Source organism: Corvus hawaiiensis, chromosome 18 (assembly GCF_020740725.1).
Source record: "Corvus hawaiiensis isolate bCorHaw1 chromosome 18, bCorHaw1.pri.cur, whole genome shotgun sequence".
NCBI lineage: Eukaryota > Metazoa > Chordata > Aves > Passeriformes > Corvidae > Corvus > Corvus hawaiiensis.
The window spans coordinates 9,989,398-10,012,087 of NC_063230.1; the positions used below are offsets into that span (position 1 = coordinate 9,989,398).

At 45.1% G+C, this 22,690-nt stretch overlaps 1 protein-coding gene across 3 annotated transcripts in view; it reads left to right on the forward strand.

Moving 5' to 3' along the window:
- Positions 1-22,690, forward strand: part of TTC28 (tetratricopeptide repeat domain 28) — a 114,757-nt gene that overhangs the window by 44,293 nt on the left and 47,774 nt on the right. For all 3 annotated transcript variants that reach the window (XM_048322325.1, XM_048322326.1, XM_048322327.1), the window contains one exon: positions 22,209-22,356. In XM_048322325.1, coding sequence (XP_048178282.1) covers positions 22,209-22,356 — 148 coding nt within the window. The remainder of the gene's footprint in view (positions 1-22,208; positions 22,357-22,690) is intronic.

Sequence of the window (22,690 nt, forward strand, 5' to 3'; positions counted from 1 at the left end):
CTTGAAAGGGAGCCAAAAGCTGTCATTTCCCTTTTCATCTATTAAAAAGTACATTAACACTGTCAATCATCAGGCTTCAGAGGTTAGGCACATACAGTCAGTATCTGCCAATAAAATCAAAGATTTAACACATCTCGCTATCAAAGTTGGATTAAAAAGAGAAATCTGCCATATGGGCATAAGCCCCAGCTGTGCTCCAGCTCGGTGACTCTAAACAAGGACATGATCCTTTGAAATCTGCAGCATTCCTGCTGCTGAAGCAGTGCCAGTGGCTGTGCAGTGCTGGGCAGGAAGGCCAGCGCTCCTGGGTATCCTGCGTGTTCCTGTCCTGGGGAAGGTGGGAAGGGCAGCTGTGGGAATCAGCAAAATATGGCAGCACTTGCTCACAGGGTGTCCCAGTTGTAATGCAGCTGGTTGGATGGTGATGAGTTGTTTGAGTACAGGTGTGACTTTTATATGTTTTTCTTAGACATTAATTCTGTTCTTTGTGTAGCTGGCAAAAGTTAAAAGCATTTGGTGCATTCTCCATGCTGCTTTCCTTTCTAATTGGCATTATCTTCTGAGCAGTAGCAGCAAAGTTCATCCAGCACTCCAGACTAAAAGTCAGCTAAGTTAGCAGAGAAATTCCCATCTTCCTCAGTAGCTGTTGGATCTGGGTCTGCCCAACCATTTTTATGCCAGGATTGATGAAGACATTAGTGTTGAGGAGTATATATTATTTTTCTGACACTGTAGATTAAGCTTAGGACCTTGCTAAACCTTGCTTTTACTGTCTTTTAAGAAGCAGGTTTGTGTGTGTGTGATTGATTGCGGTTTATTGGAGTTTTTTTAATAGACCTCCTTAGAAGTCTTCAGAATCTATGGAAATGTCCGTTTCCCCTCATACCTCCCCCCTCTCCCACCACCAAGCTTTTTAACGCTTTAACAGCAGTTGCTTTGCTCTCTCTGCAGCTAACTAGATATTGCAGCAATAATACTGGAGTTTGTGCATGTTTGTTTCTATGGGAAAGTGTTTCCTGGACCCAGTGATCTCCATATTGTACATTACTCAAACTTCCTATGAGCTACATAAGAGCTTCTGGGGTAATAATGAATTTTTTTAGTGGTTCTGAGTGTTTGCAGTGACTCAGAGGGTGTGCTGGTGGTTCAGGATGGCCGGTCTTGCCACCTGGGTCAGGGAGCTCTGGAGAGCTGTACATTTTTTTTGAGTCTTTTCCCATTTTGGCCTCGAAGCTGGATTTTTTTATTTGTCCCAGTTGGGGAATAGGACATCTAGATCCTATGAAATGAAATTGTAAACATGCAATAGCTCTGTGAGTTAAAAGCAATTCAGCTGTTTTAAATGTAAATGGTGTAGGATTATATACTTGATTTGTTATAGCTTCCTAATTCTGCCTGCCTCAGCACTTTCCTGGCAGTTAATTGCATCAGGGCTCAGAGAAACATTCCATAAGCTGCTGAAGACAGCTTTGCCACAGTCTGACACACTTCTCCCTTGGTTACATAGCAAATGGACGCTCTGGGATAATTAGTAAGGAGGAGCTCCAGTGGCCTGGGTACTGTCCTCTGCAGCCTTTTGCCTGTGAAATGCCCTCTCATGCAAGTCTAGAAGTCTTTTGTTCTGGATATTAATTTGTGCAGTGATTAGAATGACTAGAACTGTGTTTTGGTGGGTAAAGAAATGTAGAGAAATATTTAATAATTTGCACAGGCACTCAGTGAGGGAGATACAAATTTCCCCAAAGCCACAGTTATTTCAGTTTGTCCCTAGTTTTCTTCAATGCACAGAATTAGTCCTGGGAGAGTAGGAATGCATTTAGGTTCTCACTACTGCAGAACCAACGTCTTAGCAGCAAAAATACCCTGTTCAGTTTGATCTCAGAGGAGGACTTGATGGCATTGAGGTGGGAACTGCCCAGTTACAGTCGAGGCTCTGGGATATAGGTTGAATCACTGTGTTTTTTGTCTTCATTTTCTCATCTTCAGCATTTGTTTTCTTACTTCTGTAGTTCAGCATCCCTCTGAATAGTTTGTCTTTGGGCTCTCACAATCCTGCCTCTGTACATGGCTTTAAAAAGCAGAACGTGATAAACCCCAAACTGTTAACAATTAGTGCAGTCTGGCGAGTTCCTCTGTGTAGTAGGCTGTCTGTTGTGAAATAATGCATTAGAGGAAAATTTTCCTAAGGGAAATTAGACTCAAAGATGCAGGTGGGCAATGTGTTTCTGTCTCCTTGAGAAGATGTGTCTTCTGAGGCATAATTAAAATTCTTTACAATTATTTTCACAATACACACTGAATGGGTAAGTGTGACAGTTGAATGACAAGCATATATGCAGACTAGGACAAGCAGAATGGGTGAATATAGTTTTCTGACTAAAACTTTTGTTATGAGCTGAATTCACAGCTGCTAGGATATAGACATGAAATTGAATCTGCCATTCTAGATGCTGATTTCTTTTCTTTGTGCTTCTCTGTGTATGTTGAACCTCTTAGTAGCACTGACTTTCTTCCCAGCTCCTACCCCATCCAGGGGTTGTGGTACATTGTGTCTGTGGCAGTGGAAGCTGAGGTGATGGTCTGTGGCTCACTCCGCTGAGTTTAGGGAGAAGTCAAGTCCTTTCTGATGTGGCAAGGCAGTAACAGATCCATTAGCCTTCACACAGAGCTTTTGGCTGCCTCAGTCAGTCTCCTGTTTGCTTAGAGCATCTACACCCTCGAGGCTTAAAAGACTGATGACCTGCCAGGTGCCACGTTTACTTCTTAAACAGGTTAATAGATTTTCTAGTTTTAACCTTAATCTTATCTTGTTAATCATCTCAGCATTGACTGATTTATGTTTTTGTTCCAATAAGCAGTTGAAGCTAGGATTCACTCCGTTATAAATGTTAGCTATATTAATCTGTACTTACTTGCATTGCATTGCAGTAAAAGTGACCTCAGATCTTGCAGGCATTTCCAGAGACATTATTAGCGAGTCTGCTGGAGTCCTTATGGTCCTGATAGTGGTTGAACTATCCACTTTGATGAAAAATGGGTGGCTTCTGTAGTAAATCCTAGAAACCCTGTACCCCACCCCAAGGTAATGGTGCCATGTATACAGATGTACTGGTTCATCCCTTTGGAGCTAGAATGTCTCTCATGCCATTTGTACCAAGTGTCCTAAGGATCACTATCTTCATTCATGTGGAGCTGTACCCCCTGTCTGTCTGGCTTGTTACAATAAATGGAGGTATTACAAGGTATCCCCACTCTCTGTATTTGCTGCTGTTTCACCTGCCGTGTCCAATGGAATCCATTTGAATCCAATTGAATCCAGCGCAGTGGGACACAGGCATTTCCTTGCCTGATACTTATTTTCATTGGAAAATCTTTCACAGAATCACAGAATCGTCTTGAATTGGAAGGGACCCAGAAGGATCATCAAGTCCAGCTCTTAAGTGAATGGCCCATGTGGGGATGAACCCTATGACCTTGGCATTATTAGCACCATGCTCTAACCAACTGAACTAATCTCGGGCTCTCACTTGACCAGCATTGAATCTGTTGAGGTGTTCAGCCTGGTCTCATTAGGCAGTTCGAATGCAGACAGCACTGATGCTTTTGTCTTGTGCAAAAGGTCACTTAAAGCTGCATTGAAATCAGTTGTCACTTAACCACCTGGACCTGTTTCAGGAGTTCTAATCCTGGGGTTTTCACATTGTAGCCATGTGCCTCATTCTTCTCCACTGTGCCTCCATCTGAAGGGGAAAGTCTGAGGTGCTGAGGCTCAGTAACTGGCTTTGTTATGGACTGACTTTCAGGAGGGTTTTCATTTCCATTTATCTCAAGTCTCTCATTTAGGAACACGTGAGGGAAAGAGCCTGTCACACACTACTGGAGTGTGTCCTGCTTGGCCTCCTGTCCCCCGGGATCAGGCCTGTCCCTTCTCCTGCAGCGGTTCCGCCGCAGCCCCCGCTGCCATGGAGACGCATCACCAGTGGCCATTACAGTGGTGCTGAGATGGCGGCTCCTGCTGTGCCTGCAATTCCCATCATCCTGCTTCCATCAGCATTTTTCTGGTTTGAATCCTGCTTTGATGAATTCCATCTTCTCCATGCTCACAGCACAGTGCCCTTCCAGACATACATTCTCGGATGCAATGCTTTGTGGCCCAACACAAGCTGTCTCTCTCTTACTCTGATACCTTTTAATCATTGAAATGCAGCATTTTGAGCTGTTTCTGCCATCTGTTTTTTGCATAAGGCTTCCCCTGGCTTTCACATGATGTGTAAGAAGTAAGGAGATCTGTATCTTCCCCAAAGGAGAGGCGGTGGTGTGCCCATGGGATCCAGCCAATCAGCTTGGGGTGCCTGTAATTCCAGTATGATTAGGGACCCAGTGTAATCCCCGTGCATAAAATGGGAAGTTTTCTGCAACAGGCGAGTCCTGTTGATTCTGATGAAGGTACCTTCCTTTGCCAGAACTGTAGCAAAGAATACACTAATCAGGCAACACATCTGTGGACAGAATGTAAAGGGTATTTACTTACTGGCTGTCAAATTGGAGTCAATTTGTTGTAGTTCAGTTTGGGAATTGTTCAGAACTGGTCTGAATGATGGCAGACAGGTCCTGTGTAGCCTCTGGAGGCTCTCACGCTGGCCAGGGCCTTTGGTGGAGGTGTGAATAGTGTCTCCTCTTCTGGTGGGATGCCAGACACTTGATCAGTATAAGCAGAGTTCATATCGCTTGCAGCTGCTGCAGGGTGGCCTGTGGTAACTATGAAACAGCTCTCAGGCTGTGGGCAGGGCCCTGGCCTTGCTCTGTGCACCGTTTTCCTGAGGTATTTATTTATCATGAAGCTGCTACAGGACCTGTAGTTCTGTAAAACCCTGGGACAGTCACCCTGGCTTCTTCAGAGCATCTGGCAGGAAACTGTGCCCTAAAGTTGTGGTGACTCTATGAAACACTGATCAGTTCACTGTTTTAATTTTCATTGTGTTTCCTTTCAGCTTCTGGCTCTCTGGTGTTCGCAGTACAATTCCATCTTTGTTTCATTGTCACGGTCTAATGTGTGGTGGCTGGTGACAGTGCTACACACAGAGCTTGTGGAGTCTCTCTGAATTAGTTTGCTCGCATCTGTGTGAAGAACTGGAGCCAAAAACCTCTCCTTTCAGAGGATTAGAATCACATCATTACTGGAGGGAGTTCAGAGAAGAGTGAAAAAAGTGATTAGGGGCCTAGAGGGACTGATGTATGAGGAAAGATCAAAGGGGCTGAATTTGTATCATTTGGATAACTGACTGAGTGGGGAACATAAAAGTCTGTGATTATGGAATGTGTATAAACAGGGATGTGTCAGGGAGAGATTATTTAATGTGGGGTGATGGGGGAAATGGAATTACAGTAGAAAGGGGCAAATAGCTGTTAAATAGGAAAATTTACCAACAATGAGTTCGGGTATTCCGTTGTCTCTTGCTGTAAATCCAGTGACTTGAGCTATTGCTTTTTAGTTTATTGATAAATGCACATAAAATGTTTCAAATAGAGGTAGGAGTGTAAAGCAAATATTGGTGCAGCAATGGCTCTCTGGTTGTATGTCCCTTTGGCCTCTGTGGCTGCATCTGCAGGTTCCATCCAGCCTGGGTGGGACTCACTGAACAGAGCAGCGAATGGGGCATCATCAGAAAAAGGCCTTTCCTGGCTTTTCCATCAGATTAATGTGATCAGGCTGACAAGAGGTCACCTCTCTGTGGCATCTGTCCTGCTGCAGGTACTTGGGATTTCAGAGGATGAATACTCACAGAGTCAATAGCTGTGTTGCTTTGGTTCAGCAGTTTGGACTGCCTAGACTTTAAAGTGGGATCTAGGACCTTATTTCCAGAACCAGCAATTGCAGAAATTAGTGATATTTTAGATGATATTTCCAGGATGCTGCTTTCATCCCTTCTGCCAGGTGTCTGTGGTCTGCATTTCATGGCAGCTACATTCCTACCTCTCCCACTGAATTGCATTCTTAACAACCTTTAAATGAGTCTGGGCTGCTGTATGAATTGACTAGTTATCTTCTCTACTGATGTTAATAATATCTTAATAAATGCAAAACATGTTTTGGAAATTCCAGACTTCAGTTGCAGCTGCATCTTTCTTTGGCTTCAAGCTAAAAATGTTTTTTAACTGAAGTGGTGGCTTGAAAGTTCTTTCCTGCCTGATTATAATACCAAGGCCTGGGAGGAGGGTTGTCATCATCACTAACTGCATTTTCTACCTTGTTGTTAGTTTAAAGCAAATCTTTTACATTATCTAACATATCTTTGCCGATATAAACTCTCAGAGTACTCTATTTTTTCCTGCCTAGCTGGGAATAATAAAAAACCTGTTTGAGGCAATGCTTTGTGGCCTGTGCTTCTGTGCCAGCCCGACTGGGTCAGCTTTGTCCCTGCCCTCAGAGCCTGTGCTCAGCCACACGGGGTCTGGCACGAGCCAGGAGGAGCTGGGGGATGATGAGGCAGGTCATGCATGTGCCTGATGGGAGGAGACGCTTGGCAGGTGATGTACTGAGTCTTGAGTGTGCAAAAGAGAGGGTCAGTGTTCATGTGTAGGATAGGGGTGTGTGTCTTTAAAGGCAGTGGGTTAGTGTATTCTCTTGGTATTGTGTATTTCAGAGCAGAGGCTTATTGACTCAGGTACATGAAACAGTGATGCCTCGAAGCAGGATTTCCTTTGGGAACAGTCGCGTGAAAGGGCAAAGGGGAAATGATTGAAATTGAAACCTCCAAACCCTGCTGAATTACTTTTTCTTTTTTTTTTCAAATGGGACTGTAGTACTGAAGGAACGTTTACCCCTACCCAGGTCTGTAACTGCTGCATCTCTTCCTAGGATAGATGAGAGATGAGAGGTGGCAGGGGTGAGGTGCTGCATGTGGCATGAGAATTGACTGTGGTTGGAACTGCTGTGTCTGCTGGGCATGGAGCAGATGTGCTTGTTGGGGATATGGTGGCTGTTGGCTGCTTTTCCCCTGGATTGCTATATCGAATCTCCCAGCTGTATATGAAATGCATAGTCGCAGACTTACACGTCAGCATCATTTTTTATAAACTGCTTTCCTCAAAGAAAGGATCTTGTGTGAGAAGTGCCAAGTGTCTAAGGGGTATTTGCCAGTGTCAGTGTAGGACAGCAGCTGGTGGTGGGCTGACAAGCAGGCAGTCTTATGGGGAGCAGGTTTTCCCAGACAGGAAGTTTTTCACATTTTCTGTTAGAAGTTTTTGTTTGCGGGTTTTTGCTTTGGTTTGGTGGTGCTTTTGGGGGGTTTTTTTGGTTGGGTTTTTTTGTTGTTGTTGTTGTTGTTGTTTGGGGGTTTTTTGTGTGTGGGTTTTTTTTATTGTTGTTGTTGGGTTTTTTGGTTTTTATTATGGAGAGATTTCTAACACAATATCAGAATGCAAATACCAAGATGGTCTTCAAAAAGGTTTGTCCTAGTCAGGTTTAAGAGGCTTCAGGCTCAGAGTAATTTTCCTGAAGAGACTGCTAGAGGATTTCCTGATCTGCTAAAGTATGTTTGACTTATTTTCTGGTTGTAGAATCCCTTGTGCGAGAACTCTCACATGGCCGTTTTTCAGAGCTTGGCTGTGTGTTTGCAATTTTGACACGATAGCATAAACATGTGCAGAATCTGTGTGTTTGGTCCCAGTAAGGGATGGCCCTAGCACATTCCTTATCAAATGATAAATATCAAAATATCGATTTTTTTGTGTTACAGAAAAAATTAGAGCATCTGATAATGCCCTATAACATAATTATAACAACTCTTTATATTATATTCAGTGTCTGGGGATCTGTGTTCATTCCTCACAGATCCTCTGTTTTTCTGATATTTTTACGCCCAGAGATTGACCAGGAAAAGCATTCAGAATTGTGATTCCTAACTATGTTGGTTGAGAAGTGCTTTGTGGCAGTGAATCATTGCTAATGGCTGCCAAGCTGCTGCAGACCTCATTGCACAATGCCATTAGTAGTCAAAGAATTCTTTATAACCAAGCAAAGATTTTACAAGGTACAGTAGTTCTGATCATTACTACTCTGTTAATTGTGCTGTACTTGCTAACAAACTATTGTTTCTGCTTTCCTCTGTGAAGTAAAAGAAATTGTGATGAAGCGTAGGTTGTTATCCTTGCCTGTACCATGAAGGGGAGCATTGAAATATTGATAGCAGTGCTGATGTCTGAGCACAGAGGAGTTTACTGCGATGACCTTCTGCTACCTGGGTTGCAACTCCAGATGGGGATTCAAATTCGATGAGCATGTGGCACATCTCACTTCTAGCATCACGCAGGCTCTTCATCTTCTTGACAAGGGAGAGCAGGATTCAGCTGTTTCTCCTGCACAAGTCACTGCATTTCAGTGTCTTTGCCTGTGCAGAAATATAGAAAATGGAGGGGTCAAGGAGATGTTGAGGGCAGATTTCTCTTTCTCTGTCGGCAAGACCCTTGCTGATGCAGCCCAGCAGCCCACTGGCTCTCAGCCGCAGCAGCACACCGGTCACTCACACTGAGCTTGGTGTCCACCAGGTCCCTTTCCACAGAGCTGCTCCCCATGCAGGTCGATCCCAGCCTTTGCTGCACTCCTGGATTCTGTTTTCCCAGGTGCAAGACCTTACTGAACTTGCTGAACTTTGTAAGGTTCTTGTTTGCCCATTCTTCCAGCCTATCCAGGTCTTCCTGCTGGCTGGCTCTCCCTTCCCAAGTTTCCAGTTCCCCGCTCAGTTTGGTGTCCTCAGCAAACGTTCTCAGGCTGCACCTTTCCTCCACTGTGTTCAGAAATGCACAATTCTGCAAGCTTTTCCTGATCAAGTCCAGTTGTGGTTTGAGGAGTGAAACATGCATGCTCAGGGATTGGGCTGAGAGAGACCCACTGGGTTCACAGATCCATCAGATTCTGCATAGTCTGGATTCCAAACAGACCAAAACGAGGTATCAAAATATATTACTTTTAAAATCTTGGTGCTTAGTCACCCCATCTCTTGCATGTTTAATTAACTCCTCCGTCATGTGGTTTCTGAGTATAGAACAGGAGCCAAAACAATCCTTTTAAATTGTGTCATATGATTGTCTTTTTTGTCCACGAGATTGTTAAAGTGGAAGGAGCAGAGCATGGCTGGAATTTATAACCTGTGGCTCTCTTCACTGAAAACTGTAATTTTCAAAGCAATTCTCTGCAAGGGGACTTTGTTACTGTGACTTCTCATGCAGTATAAATAATGTTCTTTTCAGTTTACATCAAACAGAGCAGGCCATTGCTTCCTGATCCAGTGGAAGCTCTGGTAATTGCTTCTGTAGGTTCCATTTATAGATCAGACTGCTATGACTAAATTTAATTACGTACAGCTGAATCCAGTGGAAGTAATAAGTTCAAAATAACCTCTGTCATGTTGCCGTGAAAGCAGCATGTTCCTAGAAAAAGGCACTTCCTAATTGTTTCATTTTTCAGAAGTTTTTAACTTTCACTTGTTCATTGTCTGGTTAACTGAAGAATGGAGCTTTGCAGGACTGTCCCACTCAAAGCTGTGGGCTATGATGAAGCTCCTGTGTCTTGCCTGACAGCTGTTGGAGCATTTCCTCATGCATGGGTCTTGCATTCTGTGCAAATAAAGGAAGTGTTGTGCTCCGCAGGTCTGAGCAGCACAGAGAGAAGCGACTTGGCTGGGGTGTCTGTGAAGCCAGCTCTGCTGTCTGGTGAGCACATCACTGGGCATGTCTTGTGCTTACACTGGCTGGGCTCTCTGAGTCCCCAGTTGTGAGATCCAGGTGCCTGATGCGACAGAGATGTCTCCAGCTGCAGAGGCTGGATCTCACTACGCCTCTGTTTGAGACATCTCTTGTCTTGGAGGAGCTCTTGCTGCCAGTCTCCCTTGAGTTCCTGGGCAGCAATGTCCTTCACATCCAGCAGCTGTGGTAGCATACAGGTGTGGGCAGCTGTGCCACAGAGGAAACATAAAGCAGTATAGCTTCAAAAAGCGTTAAAAATACACAGAAGGAATAAAGTAGGGTATGTTCTCATTTCCAGGTTGTACTGAGTCACACATAGGGAGAGTGTGGAGAAGGGCTTTGAGGACTGCGTGCCTGTCCTGTTCCTCCCAGGGGATCCAGGCTGGTTGTGGCCAGAATCACCAGCAGGTCTACAGGAGCTTTTGTCAGACACGGTGTGGTGGTTGTCATCTTGCACGGTGTTGTCCTTCTTGAGCTGTGGCACCCTGATTGGAAGTATATTCCGAGATGTGTGATGAGAAAGAACAGATGCCTTGAAAGATTGTCATATAATAAGAGAAAAGCTTGGAATTATTTACTGAAGTGTTAACAAAGACCTAAGGGATGATGTTCTTGGTTTTTCGCTTGATTATGCAAGAATTAAATGAAAGACTGCTTAACTGATCCGCAGAAAAATTTGCTGCAGGACAGTGCAGGGACATGGTGACACTGGTGCAGTTGTGGCAGTTGTACCTTTCCTTATGTCTCTGTTTCTATCCCACTGGATACGCACTGCCTCAGAGCTGCATTTTCTGATGTTCATATGGTGTGTTAGCATGATTGATCTGTGGCTGGCTGTCTTTTTTCTGTTGCATATGCATGAGTGCACACACGTGCTCACTTAAATGAATTTGAATTCTTCATTCCTTGTCTTTTGCCTTTGTCTGGCACGTTGTCATTTAAATGACCAGTTCTTTCCAGACTCTTAAGTGTCATGTTCCATTTCTTTTTGAAACATTTCTCCTGCCTTTCTAGTACCCAGGTGTTTTCTGACTCTCTATCCAGTTACTGACAATCACTGGTGCACTAATCCCACTGTGTCAGTGGTGACATTCAAGAGTCTTTGAAAAGTTTATTGTGTCTTACAAATAATGAATGGACGTAATTAATGCCTCAGGAAATTTACAGCAATTTAATCTAGACTTTTTTACTTAACTGATATTTTTAAGAGAAACAATAGAAAACATTTATTATTGTGAAAGCCAAAAGAATATGTGCAAGTGTAGTTGTATTACATTTAATTTTTTTCCCCTCATATAATCTGATACATTACAAAACTCCTGTCAGCATAGGTGGAAAGGGGAATTCCTTGGTGACTGCTTGCCTTTTCCACAGGGAAAGCTACAGGCATGCAGCTCTGCTTCTGAATACTGCTCCTTCTTCCCAGGGAGATGCTCGGGGGAATAGCTCAGCTGGGAAGCATTCCTCTGTCGTTTAAAGGATGAACTAGGAGGTAATTAACTCATGCTACCAGGTCAGTCAGTATTGATGGGGGCCGTTTCAGGATATTAGTATGTGGGAAAGTCTTTGATAGTTGAGAATTGATTTAAATCCTACAAGCTTTGTTGTGTGTGACCTGCCTGTGTGCTCATATTATCTAAAGCAGATTTCTAGGAAAGCAGATTGCCCAGACAGATTGAGCTGTGCTCTCTGATCCCATCATGGGTGGTTGGGTGCGGCAATTGTAGAATTCTGCTTGGAAATGCAGGGATTTTTACCTGCCCGTACAGTTATTGATTAAACAGGCTGGGTATGGATTGCTGCTCAGGCACCTGCCCAGCAATGAATGCTAAAAATGTGAAAAAAGTAACACTAAACCAATAAAATCAGCTGTTAAAATCTGAGTGCACAGTGCTACCTGGCAAGTTCCAAATGATGTCTGGGCAAAGGCTGTGCACTGTTCATTGCCTGCTCTGGTGAGTGAGTGGCATTTGGTCCACAGAGCTGTGGCTGGGGGCTTCGAGATGCTACAGACAGGTGAGCCTCTGGATCTGAGCTGGATGAGCCCGAGATGATGCCAACCTGAAGCCAGCCCAGCACAGGAGAGCTCCCTGGTCTCTTGTGCTGAGGAGCAAAGTGGTGCTAAAGCAGCTGGGCAGAACCTGTGGGACCTCATGCACAGGGCATGACTGAGGGGCTCTACACATTTTTATCTGAGCTTAGTGTTTGGAAGAGTGACTGGGTAGAGTTTTCATCACTTCTTCCCTCTGGACCCTATTCTTTAGTCTGTTCAGACCCATTCAAGTGTCTTGAAGCATGCTGTGGGTGAACAGCTGATGACCCAGTACTGACACAGATAAATTATTCAGTGTGTCTTATTTGGGAATTCAAGGCTTCATGATGAAACCTACAAACCTGTATTATGCCTCTGACATTCTGAGATTTCATCACTGTGTCTTCAATTATTCACTAAGCCTGCTTGTTCCCCTCCCAGCACTCTGACAGGGCTGCAGGCCAGTGGCAAGCAGCAGGCATATTAGTATCCTCTTTGTTCTCCTGCTTGCTCTTGGTACCTTGTGGAGGAGGCTTGCCTGGTGCTTACTGTATTAAACCTCTCACCCAAAGTTCAAATGTGTAATAGTTCACAGACAGGGAAGAGACGACAGCCATCCCTATTGCTGGAGATTTCTCAGCAAACTGTCATTATTATGAGCTTTCTCCTTCCCTAGAGGGTTTTCACTGTGACTGCATTTATCCTGCACGAATGCCACAGCTGGACAGCAGTGACCTGGTCGTCAGAACATCCTCTTGGAAATGCCAAAAGAGAGGCCAGCGGAAGAGGAAGTTGCAGGAAGCACTTAAGGAAGGATTTGTCCTCAGGGGCACAACAGAGGAGGCCTGTGCTGGTGGTGGTGCATGCCTGGTGCTCGGGGTTCTGCCTGTGCCGAGGGGCTCCTGGCTGGAGCAGAGCTGTAACCGTGGGGTGCTGTGTTGCAGAATGCCAAACGGATTCTCAGTACCATAATCCTCAAGGTGTTGGTTTCGTGGGGACAGTTGCTGTGTCTGTTAGTCAGGAGAGAATTAACACACCAGATGAGTCTGCTGCTAAGCAGCTCCAGTGAACTGGGACTCCCTTGTCCGCTGGCCAGGCCATGGTCCTCAAGCAGGGCACTGCTTGGGTTTCTCCTCCAGCATTCCCAAACCATGCCTCTGGAAGTGCAAGATCTTTCTTGGCTTAGTATGTCCCCTCATATTTGTACGTAGGGAAGCTCTTCTGCCACCTGGCACCTGCCTGCATCAGAGTCCAGATGTAATGAGTTCCTGGTAGCTGGAAGGAACTGTGACACATCAAACATTTCTCTTTGGTTTTGATCTGTCTGTAGCTATGTCTGCATGATTTGCAGTTTCTATACAGTCCTGATAACTTTCTCAGGAGTCCAGACTTGAGCTCTGTAGGCAGGCAAGCCCTGGCCTTGTGAGAAGCCCTTCTGCTGAGTGTATCCCAACAGAGTGGTGCTCTGGTATCTGCTGTGTTTCAGTGTGTGGAAATTTTAGTCTGTGGTAGATAATTTTAGAAAAGAGAACTGAAATTAATACTATGAACTCATTGCCTGACGAAGGAGAAATTTTCCTGTGGATGTACAGAAAAATGTCTTGATTTCTCCTGGGGTTCCTGGGGATGGAAAGTCTGAATCAAGGCTGGAGTCTCCATACCAAGGCATGCCAAATACCTCAGAACTTAGAATATTTTCTTCCAAGCCAAGACTTTACACAAGTAATGGAGTTCACAGGATATGTGAGAAAGACCAGAACTTGTCTATATAGACAGAGCTTTTGCTTTCTTTGTCATCACTTGAATAATTTCAGCCAGATGAAGAATGGAGAGAATGTATGAGGAGGGAACAGAGCCTGCCCTTTACTGGCTTGCCCTGGGCACAGAACTTAGGCATGGTTGTCGTTAGAAAGCATGCAGCCTCTTAAATTCAGGTATGTTCTGTAATAAAATGCTCTCTCCTGCCCACTCCAGTTATTTGAATTAAGTACAGTTGTAACTTAAAGGTTACTTAAAGATAAATTTAAAGGTTACTTAAGATGTTGGAATAAGGACTTCCAGGTGATGTTGCCTGGGGCAGCTTTCTGTCTGTGGAAGAGACATAGAGAGTGCCTCTGCACAGGGGAGCTGCTCATGTCCTCCAAAGAGGAAGCCTTGCTCCTGTGTTCTGGTTTCTGCTGGTGCTTTTGGGTTTACGACAGTCACACATTCAGTAAATGGGGTAATAAGAAATTTGGCACTTTTATGGAACTGACACAAGTCCAGTGAGTTCAATAGCAAAGTTGGAAATGCAGCCAGTACTCCTGCTGTTCTCCTGGCCTGTAGGAATGGAAGCTGCTAACTAGCATTTGGAATCTCTGGTGCCATTTTCTGTATGACGAATAAAGGAAGGTAGATTACATTGTTTTCTGGTAGTCTGGTACAGGCGATGCAATGTTTTGTGTTCCTAGAGCACAGACCAGACCTTGCTGGCAAGGGAGACTCTCCTTTTTTGGGGCTGCAAAGCTGAGAAGAGCTGGGTACTTGTTGAGAAGGGCAGGGCGCTCTTCTACTGCTGTTTTGTCCCTTTTCTGAAGGCACAGGTGGATCAGTCTAATGGGTTGTTCATCTCGTGACTGGTGCAAGCAGCCGTGTGAAGCCCCCGGGGATCACGGTGAAAACCAGCTCTTTTTGTTGGTTACCACTGCCTCAAGTTGGTGCTGATGTGTGTGAGAAGGAAGAGTCCCCAGTCCTTTGCTATTCTGCCCTCAGTAGGGCTCCTTTGTGTGAAGGATTTTAGAGTGAATTAGAAAATGAAAATTGCTATTTTTGGACTTGGCTCTTGCAGCCCCACTGAAGAATGACACCTATTCTGGAGTCCATCCAGATAGTGTTCTAACAGCAAAACAGAGAAGTGATAGGGCAACTAAAACAAAGCAGATGTTTAGCAGGAAAATAATTTACAATTGGCCAGTTTGATGGTACCTCTTGACCCTTTCAGGGCTGTTCCATAAAACTAGCAGTTTCCATAGCAACTACTAAATTACTTGGTGCTTCAGAGATCTGTGATAAAGGAGGCGAATCATTGTAAGGAAACATGGTGTTGATGTTTCTCCCCTTTGCATTACGAGAGTAATGATCTGGCAAAACTTGCTAAATGGGACGCCCCTGCTGAAGAATTTTTCCCACGTTCACTTGGGCCAAAGAGATTTATATGTTTAGTACTTTTGCAAATTTGATTTTTCCCCTTTCCTCTGTCATCAGCTTTGTCCTTGGCAGGCGGTGCTGGCTGGGCGCTGGCAGGGAGACGGTGAGCCAAGAGGCAGGAGCCCGTGTCTGCAGTAGGTGTGTGCTGGGCTTCTCTGTCACAGTCCCTGCTGAGCATCAGGTGCTTCTTCAGGGGATACAGACCAACTCCCTGCTGCAGGTACACTGCAGCCACCCACCTGTGAACACGTGGCAGTCACCATTATCCTGCCTGTAACTACTGTGTATTTCATCTTACCTTTGTCTCTGCTCTGCTCTCCTGGAGATTGTACTGATCAGATTTTTTTTCTACTTCACTGGTAAGATAGGATGTAGGTCAAGATCAGGGCAGTCTTCAGAATGGACCCATGGAGATGTGTGATAAGGAAGTGGCTTTGGGGCTTGTCTTCCACAAAGCCCAGTGTAATTCGGGGGGCTCTCAGAGTGTGTTTCACCTCTCTATGAGTGTTTGGTTGTATGCAGAGCTGTTGCTCCTGTGGAGTCTGTTTCCTGTGTTGGAAAAACTGTCTGTGTTAAAATCCTGAAATGCTGGTTTAAAATATTTCAGCGCACTTATTCTTGTAACACGCAAATCACCATTTGCATCTGATGCTGATCAAAGTTTATCTGACTTTCAGCAGTTACAGAGGTTTTGAGTCATTTGCATGAAGTACCTTGTCAAGGTAAGCCAGCGTAGCTAAAGGGTTGTTAAATGGCCTCTGCTGTATCTCAGTGTCCTTCAGTGCAGACAAGAGCATTTCCAAAACAACCCTAAATGCTTTTCAGATTCACAGCAATCAAACAGCAGCTGAAACCGGGAGGAGGTAGGATGATTGGGAAGTGCAAGATACAGGGATTTTACCGGTGGAGTGTGAAGCCAAGAGGACCCAGTACTGGGGGCAGAGGAACAGTACCTGGATTGGAGAAAAGAATTAAATTTACAGTGTAAATCATGGGACAGTGCTGAAAGTAAGCTAAGCACCAGGTAATAATGGTGTTCAAACCAGCCCTGCCTCTGCCCCAAGCTTCCCGAGGAGCCACCTACAGGTGTCAGCTAATCCATTTAGTTTAGGTTTTGTATAATTCTGTATCTGTTAAATCTCTAATCTTATGAAGACTGGTGTTACTTCTGAGCAGGATGAAAGGTGGCCTGTCTTTTCTTCTGCCATTTCTGAAAGAAGTTGTTTAACCAAAAATTGTGCCAAACTGTCCCTGTTGACTTGCGGAGGAGCCGTAGCAGATGCTGCGCTGCTGCGCCTGTTCACCTTAGAGGATGCTGGTTGTTTCCCTTGTGCTGTACTTGGGGACTGACAGGTTAGTTGTTATTCCTCTAGAGCACTTTCCTCCACTTGTGGCTGGTTCTTGCTGTTAAATGAGGGTTAAGAGTTGTAGCTGATAAAGACAGGAAGATTGTCTGTCAGCACCTGCTGTTAGGGAAGGAGAGGGATGTCCTCTGAAGAGGGGATCCAGGATGTAGCTGCTGTTCCTAGAGTGAGCCTGAAGCATGTGAGAATGGAGCAACAAGGATAAGCTCTGTGAAAAGCTGGTCTGTTTACTTCAACTAAGTAAACAAAGTTTGACTCTTTATTTACTGATAAAATTTGATTTATTTCAGGTGAGCAAGTGAGCTGTGCACAGAATCCCACTAGCAGACAGTGGAAGCAGCATTAATAAGAACAATTAAATGCTCTTGGGTAAAGCAAGGCAAGATATTTTACACACACACACCCCCCCATCTTGTTTTTCTCTATAGGCTCAGTGGGGCTAAGAGGAAATTTCCATTTCTAAGTAGTGTAGTTCTGTAAGAGGCACCTTGGAAACAGGTAGAAGATAAAGAAACAAAGCAGCAGAGTCAACAAATCTGTTGTGCTGATTCTCCAGGGCAGGCTGACAGCTGTGGTTCAGGTGTCAGCCAGGTGTAGGACTGTGAAGGAAAAGTGTTACCTGGGGTGCAACCTTAATTTTGGGAAAGCAGGAATTTAGCTCGTGTGGTCAGCAGCAGTATTTATGCGTGTGCTACATGTGTTCTGAATTAAAGTGCAGTCTTCCCTCTCCTCACATTCCTGAAATCCCACAGCAGAGATTTGTCCATATTTTTCTCTAAAATTTGGCTGTAAAACAGTTACAAGGGGAGAGGACAGATTCAACCTGGTGCTTGGCCCTGAGAAGCTGTGGCAGCTGTTCACACATTGCCTCCCTTCTGTTGGTCCCTTGCATAGCGCTGGTCAGCCGTGGGCGCAGCTGGCGTGGGCGGCCATGAGGGGCAGCGGGTCTGACTGCACAAGAGATATTCTGCAGACTGAGAGCAGGCATAAAATGCATCATAGATTATTCCTGCTATTTTTGGCATCGTCTCCTGATCTGGCAAACCAAGGGAGCATTATGGAAGAAGCATTTTCTGTGTGTTTGCCTTTCCTGCCCCGATGGCCAGCTGTCCAGGGTCTGAAGCTGACAGCAGTGTGAAGGTGGTTTGAGTTTCCTCCCCTGTGTACAATGGCAGCCTTTGTCTAAGACTGAGGTGCTTTTTTTTCAAGTTTTCCATGTTTATTTGACAGGAATTTTCTGCTCCGAGTGCTTCTGATGCTGTTCCAGTTTTGTTCCTCTGTCTCCGTTATCCAGTTAATGTTGGCCAGCATTGTGCCATGTGCACGAGCCTGTGGCCTGAGGTTTGGTGGCAGAGGGACCAGGTGAGCCCTGGCAGGGCAATGTGGCAGGAGGGCAGTGCAGCTGTGGCCTGTGATGGCAGTGGGATCCCTGCAGAAAGGGGGGGTGCAGGCGAGTCACAGGAGCTCCTGGACAGGGAGGGAAGATCCCAAAGCCAGTGTAGAATCTGTTGCTGCATTCCTTGTGGGCAGGACCTTGGCTTGGTTTTATTCAGCAAAATCTTGGGGAACTTAAAAGTCCCATGCTATTTTTTGTACTGTATTTTTATCTTCGTTGCATATTTTGTGTTAATTATAAACCAATTACTGTTGCCTAAAATAGTTCTTGCATATTGATGTTAGAAGATTTAATAAAAATTTCAGCACTCCTCTTGATATTGGCCATTCAGTTATGACATTTGCATTCTAATCCTGTTTCAGATTGCACAGGGAAATCTAATATTCAGGGTCTAGACAGTTACCTAGATGGGATCTTAGATGATGAGGATCAAAAAACTAATAAGCATGTTTATTTGTGTTGCCTAGACACTGCAGCCATCAGTCCAGTGGCAGCTCCTAATAGGACAGATAGAAATTCTCCTTTCCATTAAATGGGCTATAATAAACAGATGGAAAATACTGGTGTGTACAGAAACTACACGGGTCAGTAAATCGAGCAGAAAACATAGGACTTGTGCTTAGAATTGCAGAGAGGGGCTGTGCCTGGCTAGGCAGATGCTGACTGTGCTGTGACCTGGCCACCAGCTGCCCCCACAGAACTGCCCTGGCTGAGGGGCAGGGCTGTCTCTGTGCTCTTCTCCTGTTCATACAAGTTTTGTGAAACTAAGCTGAAGGTAGGGAAAAGCACTAAAAAACTTTATTCTAGCCGTGAAGACACGGAGCATTCTGAAATGCATGGGGCAAAGAGGCAAGTCTGCAAAAATGGGTGTCAAAACCTGAATGAGATGGGAAGACTTATTTCCCTTTGGGTAGGTCCTGTGCTTGGAGCGATGCTGCTTTACCTTGCTGGGTTCTGTCCTGGAGCCAGCAGCGTGAGCAACCTCTGTTACAGGGACAGTGTTCTGCATGGCTTGGAAGTCTCAAGTGCCAGATATATTTTGCCAGTTAATTAATTAAAATAACTTATTTTTGCTTCCAGAATATCAACAGTGCTTTCAAAGGTATTATGGATGAAAAGCACTATCTATTCCTTGTCCTCCCTCCTTCTCTTGGCTGCGTGAAATTGGGTAACCAGGCGGAAGCGCAGCTGGGCCCACCTGGCTGCGTGAGCCCGCACTGGTGCCTGATTTTTGGAGATGTGTGGGAATGCTCACTTAACAGCCTCTCCAACAGAGTATCGGGGACTTGGTGAGATTGGCTGCTTCACAGAGCTGCTTTGGACTCTTTAATCCTCTTCCCTTCCTGAAAGGCTCCTGCTGGCAAGAGCTGCATCCCTGCTATTCCTGTCCTTCCACGGGCAGCGGGTGTGCTGGGCAGAGCTCAGGCTGAAGGGGTGGGTGCAGGTGCTGGGAGCCCCTGACATGCTGTGACTCTGGAGGTGGGAATAGCACAGCTGTGTCCATCCTGCTAACACAAGGACAGGAGAAAAGAGTTCCCATTGAGGGAGATGCATCTGGTGCCAAATTTCAGCTGAGAATTAGGCTTTCTTATTGCACAGTGCCTTGTTCCTGGGAAGTGTGACGCAGAGACTGCAAAAATGAAAGAGATGGTTCCAGCTGTCTGTATTACACTGAGGATGCAGAGAGCCAGGTTAGAAAACACCTGCTGTTTCTGTCTTGTCTTTAGTGAAACATTGTCTCTCTCCTTGCTTTAATCTTCTTAAAAGGAATTGATCGTTTTTTCTTATTTGGGATCACTGGAAAATTAATGTAGCTGTTACTGTAGAGTGAGCACTGTAGTATCTTCACATAATGTGATTTAAAGTTTAAAGCTCACTCAGCAGGGGAAGGCTCTGTCTGTGTTGGGACCAGGAGTCGCTCCTTGGCTCATTCCTTCAGCTGCAGCTGCTGGCTCCCTGCCTTCCCTTTTCCTCTCCTCTTCCAAAGGGTGATTCTCACCATTTCCTCTTTGCAGACTTTTCCCCTTGATACAGTGTCTTCATTCCAATGCTAAACTAACTTGTGAATGCCTCTTGGGGAGGAAATAGGTGATGTGAATGCTTTTTATTTAGTTAGTTAAAGGTCCATGGGCAACACAATGTGCGGAGAGCATTCTTGTGTATGCTGGAAACTGGAAGAGGAAGGAAGGGTTTTTTTGCAGGAGAAAAATAGGCCGAAATCTTCCTTTCTGTTATGATTAATAGGTTTCTCTTTTGGGCTTTGAATGTTGTGTTTGTATTCAAATGAAGTGGTTTCCAGGGGCACTTCCAGGAATAGATGTGGGGAGCGGATAAAAACCCTTTCCGTAAAGGATGTTCAGAATGTGCGGAACTGAACTGTATGTTCGTGGGTCTTGCTCCATCTTGTCTCTTCCCGTCACCTGGAGCCTGTGTGTCTCCTCCATGTGCGGGGTTCAGAGGATGGAGACTCTCATTTCTCAGCATTCAGGATGTGCCAGTGAAGCACAAGGTGCTGAAGATGCCCACACACCACAGTGGTGTATGCTGTGATGCCACAGTGCTGGCGGCTGCGTGTCCTTGCCCACCTTCTGGAGAGCTGAATCAGGCAGGCACGGCTGTCCTGGGCCAACCAGCCTTGTGGGCTGGAAAGGTCCCAGTCAGAGATGTGCTATGTCCAACTCCCTCTGTCATCAGGCAGTTAAAGAAAGTAATTAGATGGTAATTCTGCAAAAACAAGACTTAAAAGTGTACAGCATGATTTAGGCGACAGCTCACACTCTGCTGGGAGGACTTGTGCTTGGTGACTGCTGCATGTTGTTAGTTCTTTGTATTTTCTTTGATTTAAAGCTTCATGCTTGTAATCTAGTTAACACTGAATTGGGTTTCCAGTACAGTGGCTTGTTTGGTTCAATAAGAACACATTTATACTAAAGGTTAATGAAAAGCATTTTGCTTTCATTGAATTCATTAAAAGGGCTTCTACAATCAAGACTTACTAATGGAAAAGAGATTAAATATTCATGTCTCTAAATTTCTCACATAATTTCTGATTTTCCTTAATCTCTGCCTTCCCGGATTGGAGTCCAAAAGTGCCTGAATGCTCTAATGAGTTCAAAAATTAATTAAAGACTTCTCCTGTTTAAGTAAAAAGGCTTTCACAGACATGTACCTAATGTATCCTGAGTGCAGGTCTCTGTGCTATTATGGGAGAAGAGAGAGTGAAGAGGTCCTAGCCAAGAGAGCCAATCTCAAGGAGCAATTTTGCTTCTTAAAGTACTTTTAAAGAAATACAAATAATGCTTTATCTTCTTTATATGTGCTATTGAAATAGGTTTAAATGAACTCAAAGTGCAGCAAAATTTGCATTAGAAAGGTATTAGCTGGGCATGAAGATAAAACCTGAGTAACAGACATCAGAGGTGCTTAAAGATTCAAGACCTTTTTGTAACACGGTGTCCAGATATGTATGCTACAAATACCTGAGTACTTTGACAAATATTGGATTGTGTTTTCTGTGGTCTTTTTCCCCAGTATCTCCCAGGCAGCTCTGGATACCCTCTGGGCCGAGGCTTTGCCTGTGCTCGTTGTGTGAGCAGAACGTGTGTCTGAAGTTCCTGCTTTGTGTGTAGGTTCCTGGTATGCCATGTATGGAGATGTGAGAGCTCTGTTTGGGAATGCTTTGCTGTTGCATATTGATGTTGCTGATGTAGAAATGGAAATACATGGTGACAGGAGATACAAGTTACTCGAAGGTATTGCAGGTTCCCATAAATGGTTTTCTGGGAAAGAAAGAAATGAAGAAAAATGCTCTTGTAAACAGGTTCAGAATTACGAGTGTCTTGCCTCAGTTTAAGAAGCTTGTATAGATCTATGTATAAATGTGTATGTGTGTATGTGTGTGTGTTATATATGTAGTGCACCTAGCAAGTGGGGCAGTGCTGGACAATGCCTGCATCGGTGGATGTGCGTGGAGAAAGAAGGCTCAGCTCCTGGCTGCATCTTTGTGTTGTGTTTCATTGCAGCTTGAGCTTTCAGTACGTTTTTGGCCCTGCTAGTGCTGGATGTTGATATTGGACTCGTTGGCAAGAGCTGATGAGAGATGAAGTGGGTTGCTTCTGTGCTGCGTGGGCCGAAACTGGATAGGAGGGTCTTGAGAAAAATCATCTGCTTATAAGTAGTTAAGAAGTAGTATTTGGCCAAGTCCAAGGGGAAAGCTTTGCCTTACTAGTAGTGACCAACCCTGGTCTCCAAAACAGTTCAAAGGCCTTGCTAAAACTGAAAAGGTGATTACAGTGAGGGAGTGCACAGTGGTGCCATTCACAGACCGGACTGTGGTGTTGGGTGGCACTGATTGTAGCCAGCATGACCAGAGGAGCCAGAGTGCGATGGTGTGGCCTGTTGTCCACCAGCACGAGGTCAGCTGTGTTATTTGTGACTGTTTGTGATGGTTCAGTGATGGGCATTGCTGTTGCCTCTGTTCCTGCAGGCATACTTCCGACAGGGCGTGGCCCTGCAGTACCTGGGACGCCATGCGGATGCGCTGGCCGCGTTTGCGTCAGGGCTGGCGCAGGATCCCAAGAGCCTTCAGCTTCTGGTCGGCATGGTCGAGGCCGCCATGAAGTCTCCCATGAGAGGTAAGCACACAGGGTTTCTCAGGGGTGTGACCTGCTGCTGAGGTAGCCAGAGGTGGGAGTTTCAGTCCCAGCATCTGGGGACAGGAGAACTCAGAGGCCTGAAGGGAAAGATTTCAAGATTTGGCTTCTCTACTGAGTCAGGAGGATGCCAAGAGTGGAGCCTGAAGCTGGAGGAGGAACAAAAACTGTCCTTCTGGTTGAGTGGGACAGCAAGATGGTGGTAGCCAGCTTGAGGGGCACTGGTTGGGAACAGCACATCTGAAATGCTCCAGGCCAGTGTTTTCCTGAAGAGCACATCAGCAGCTTTTCTGTGGTACTAATGTCTCTCCAAACA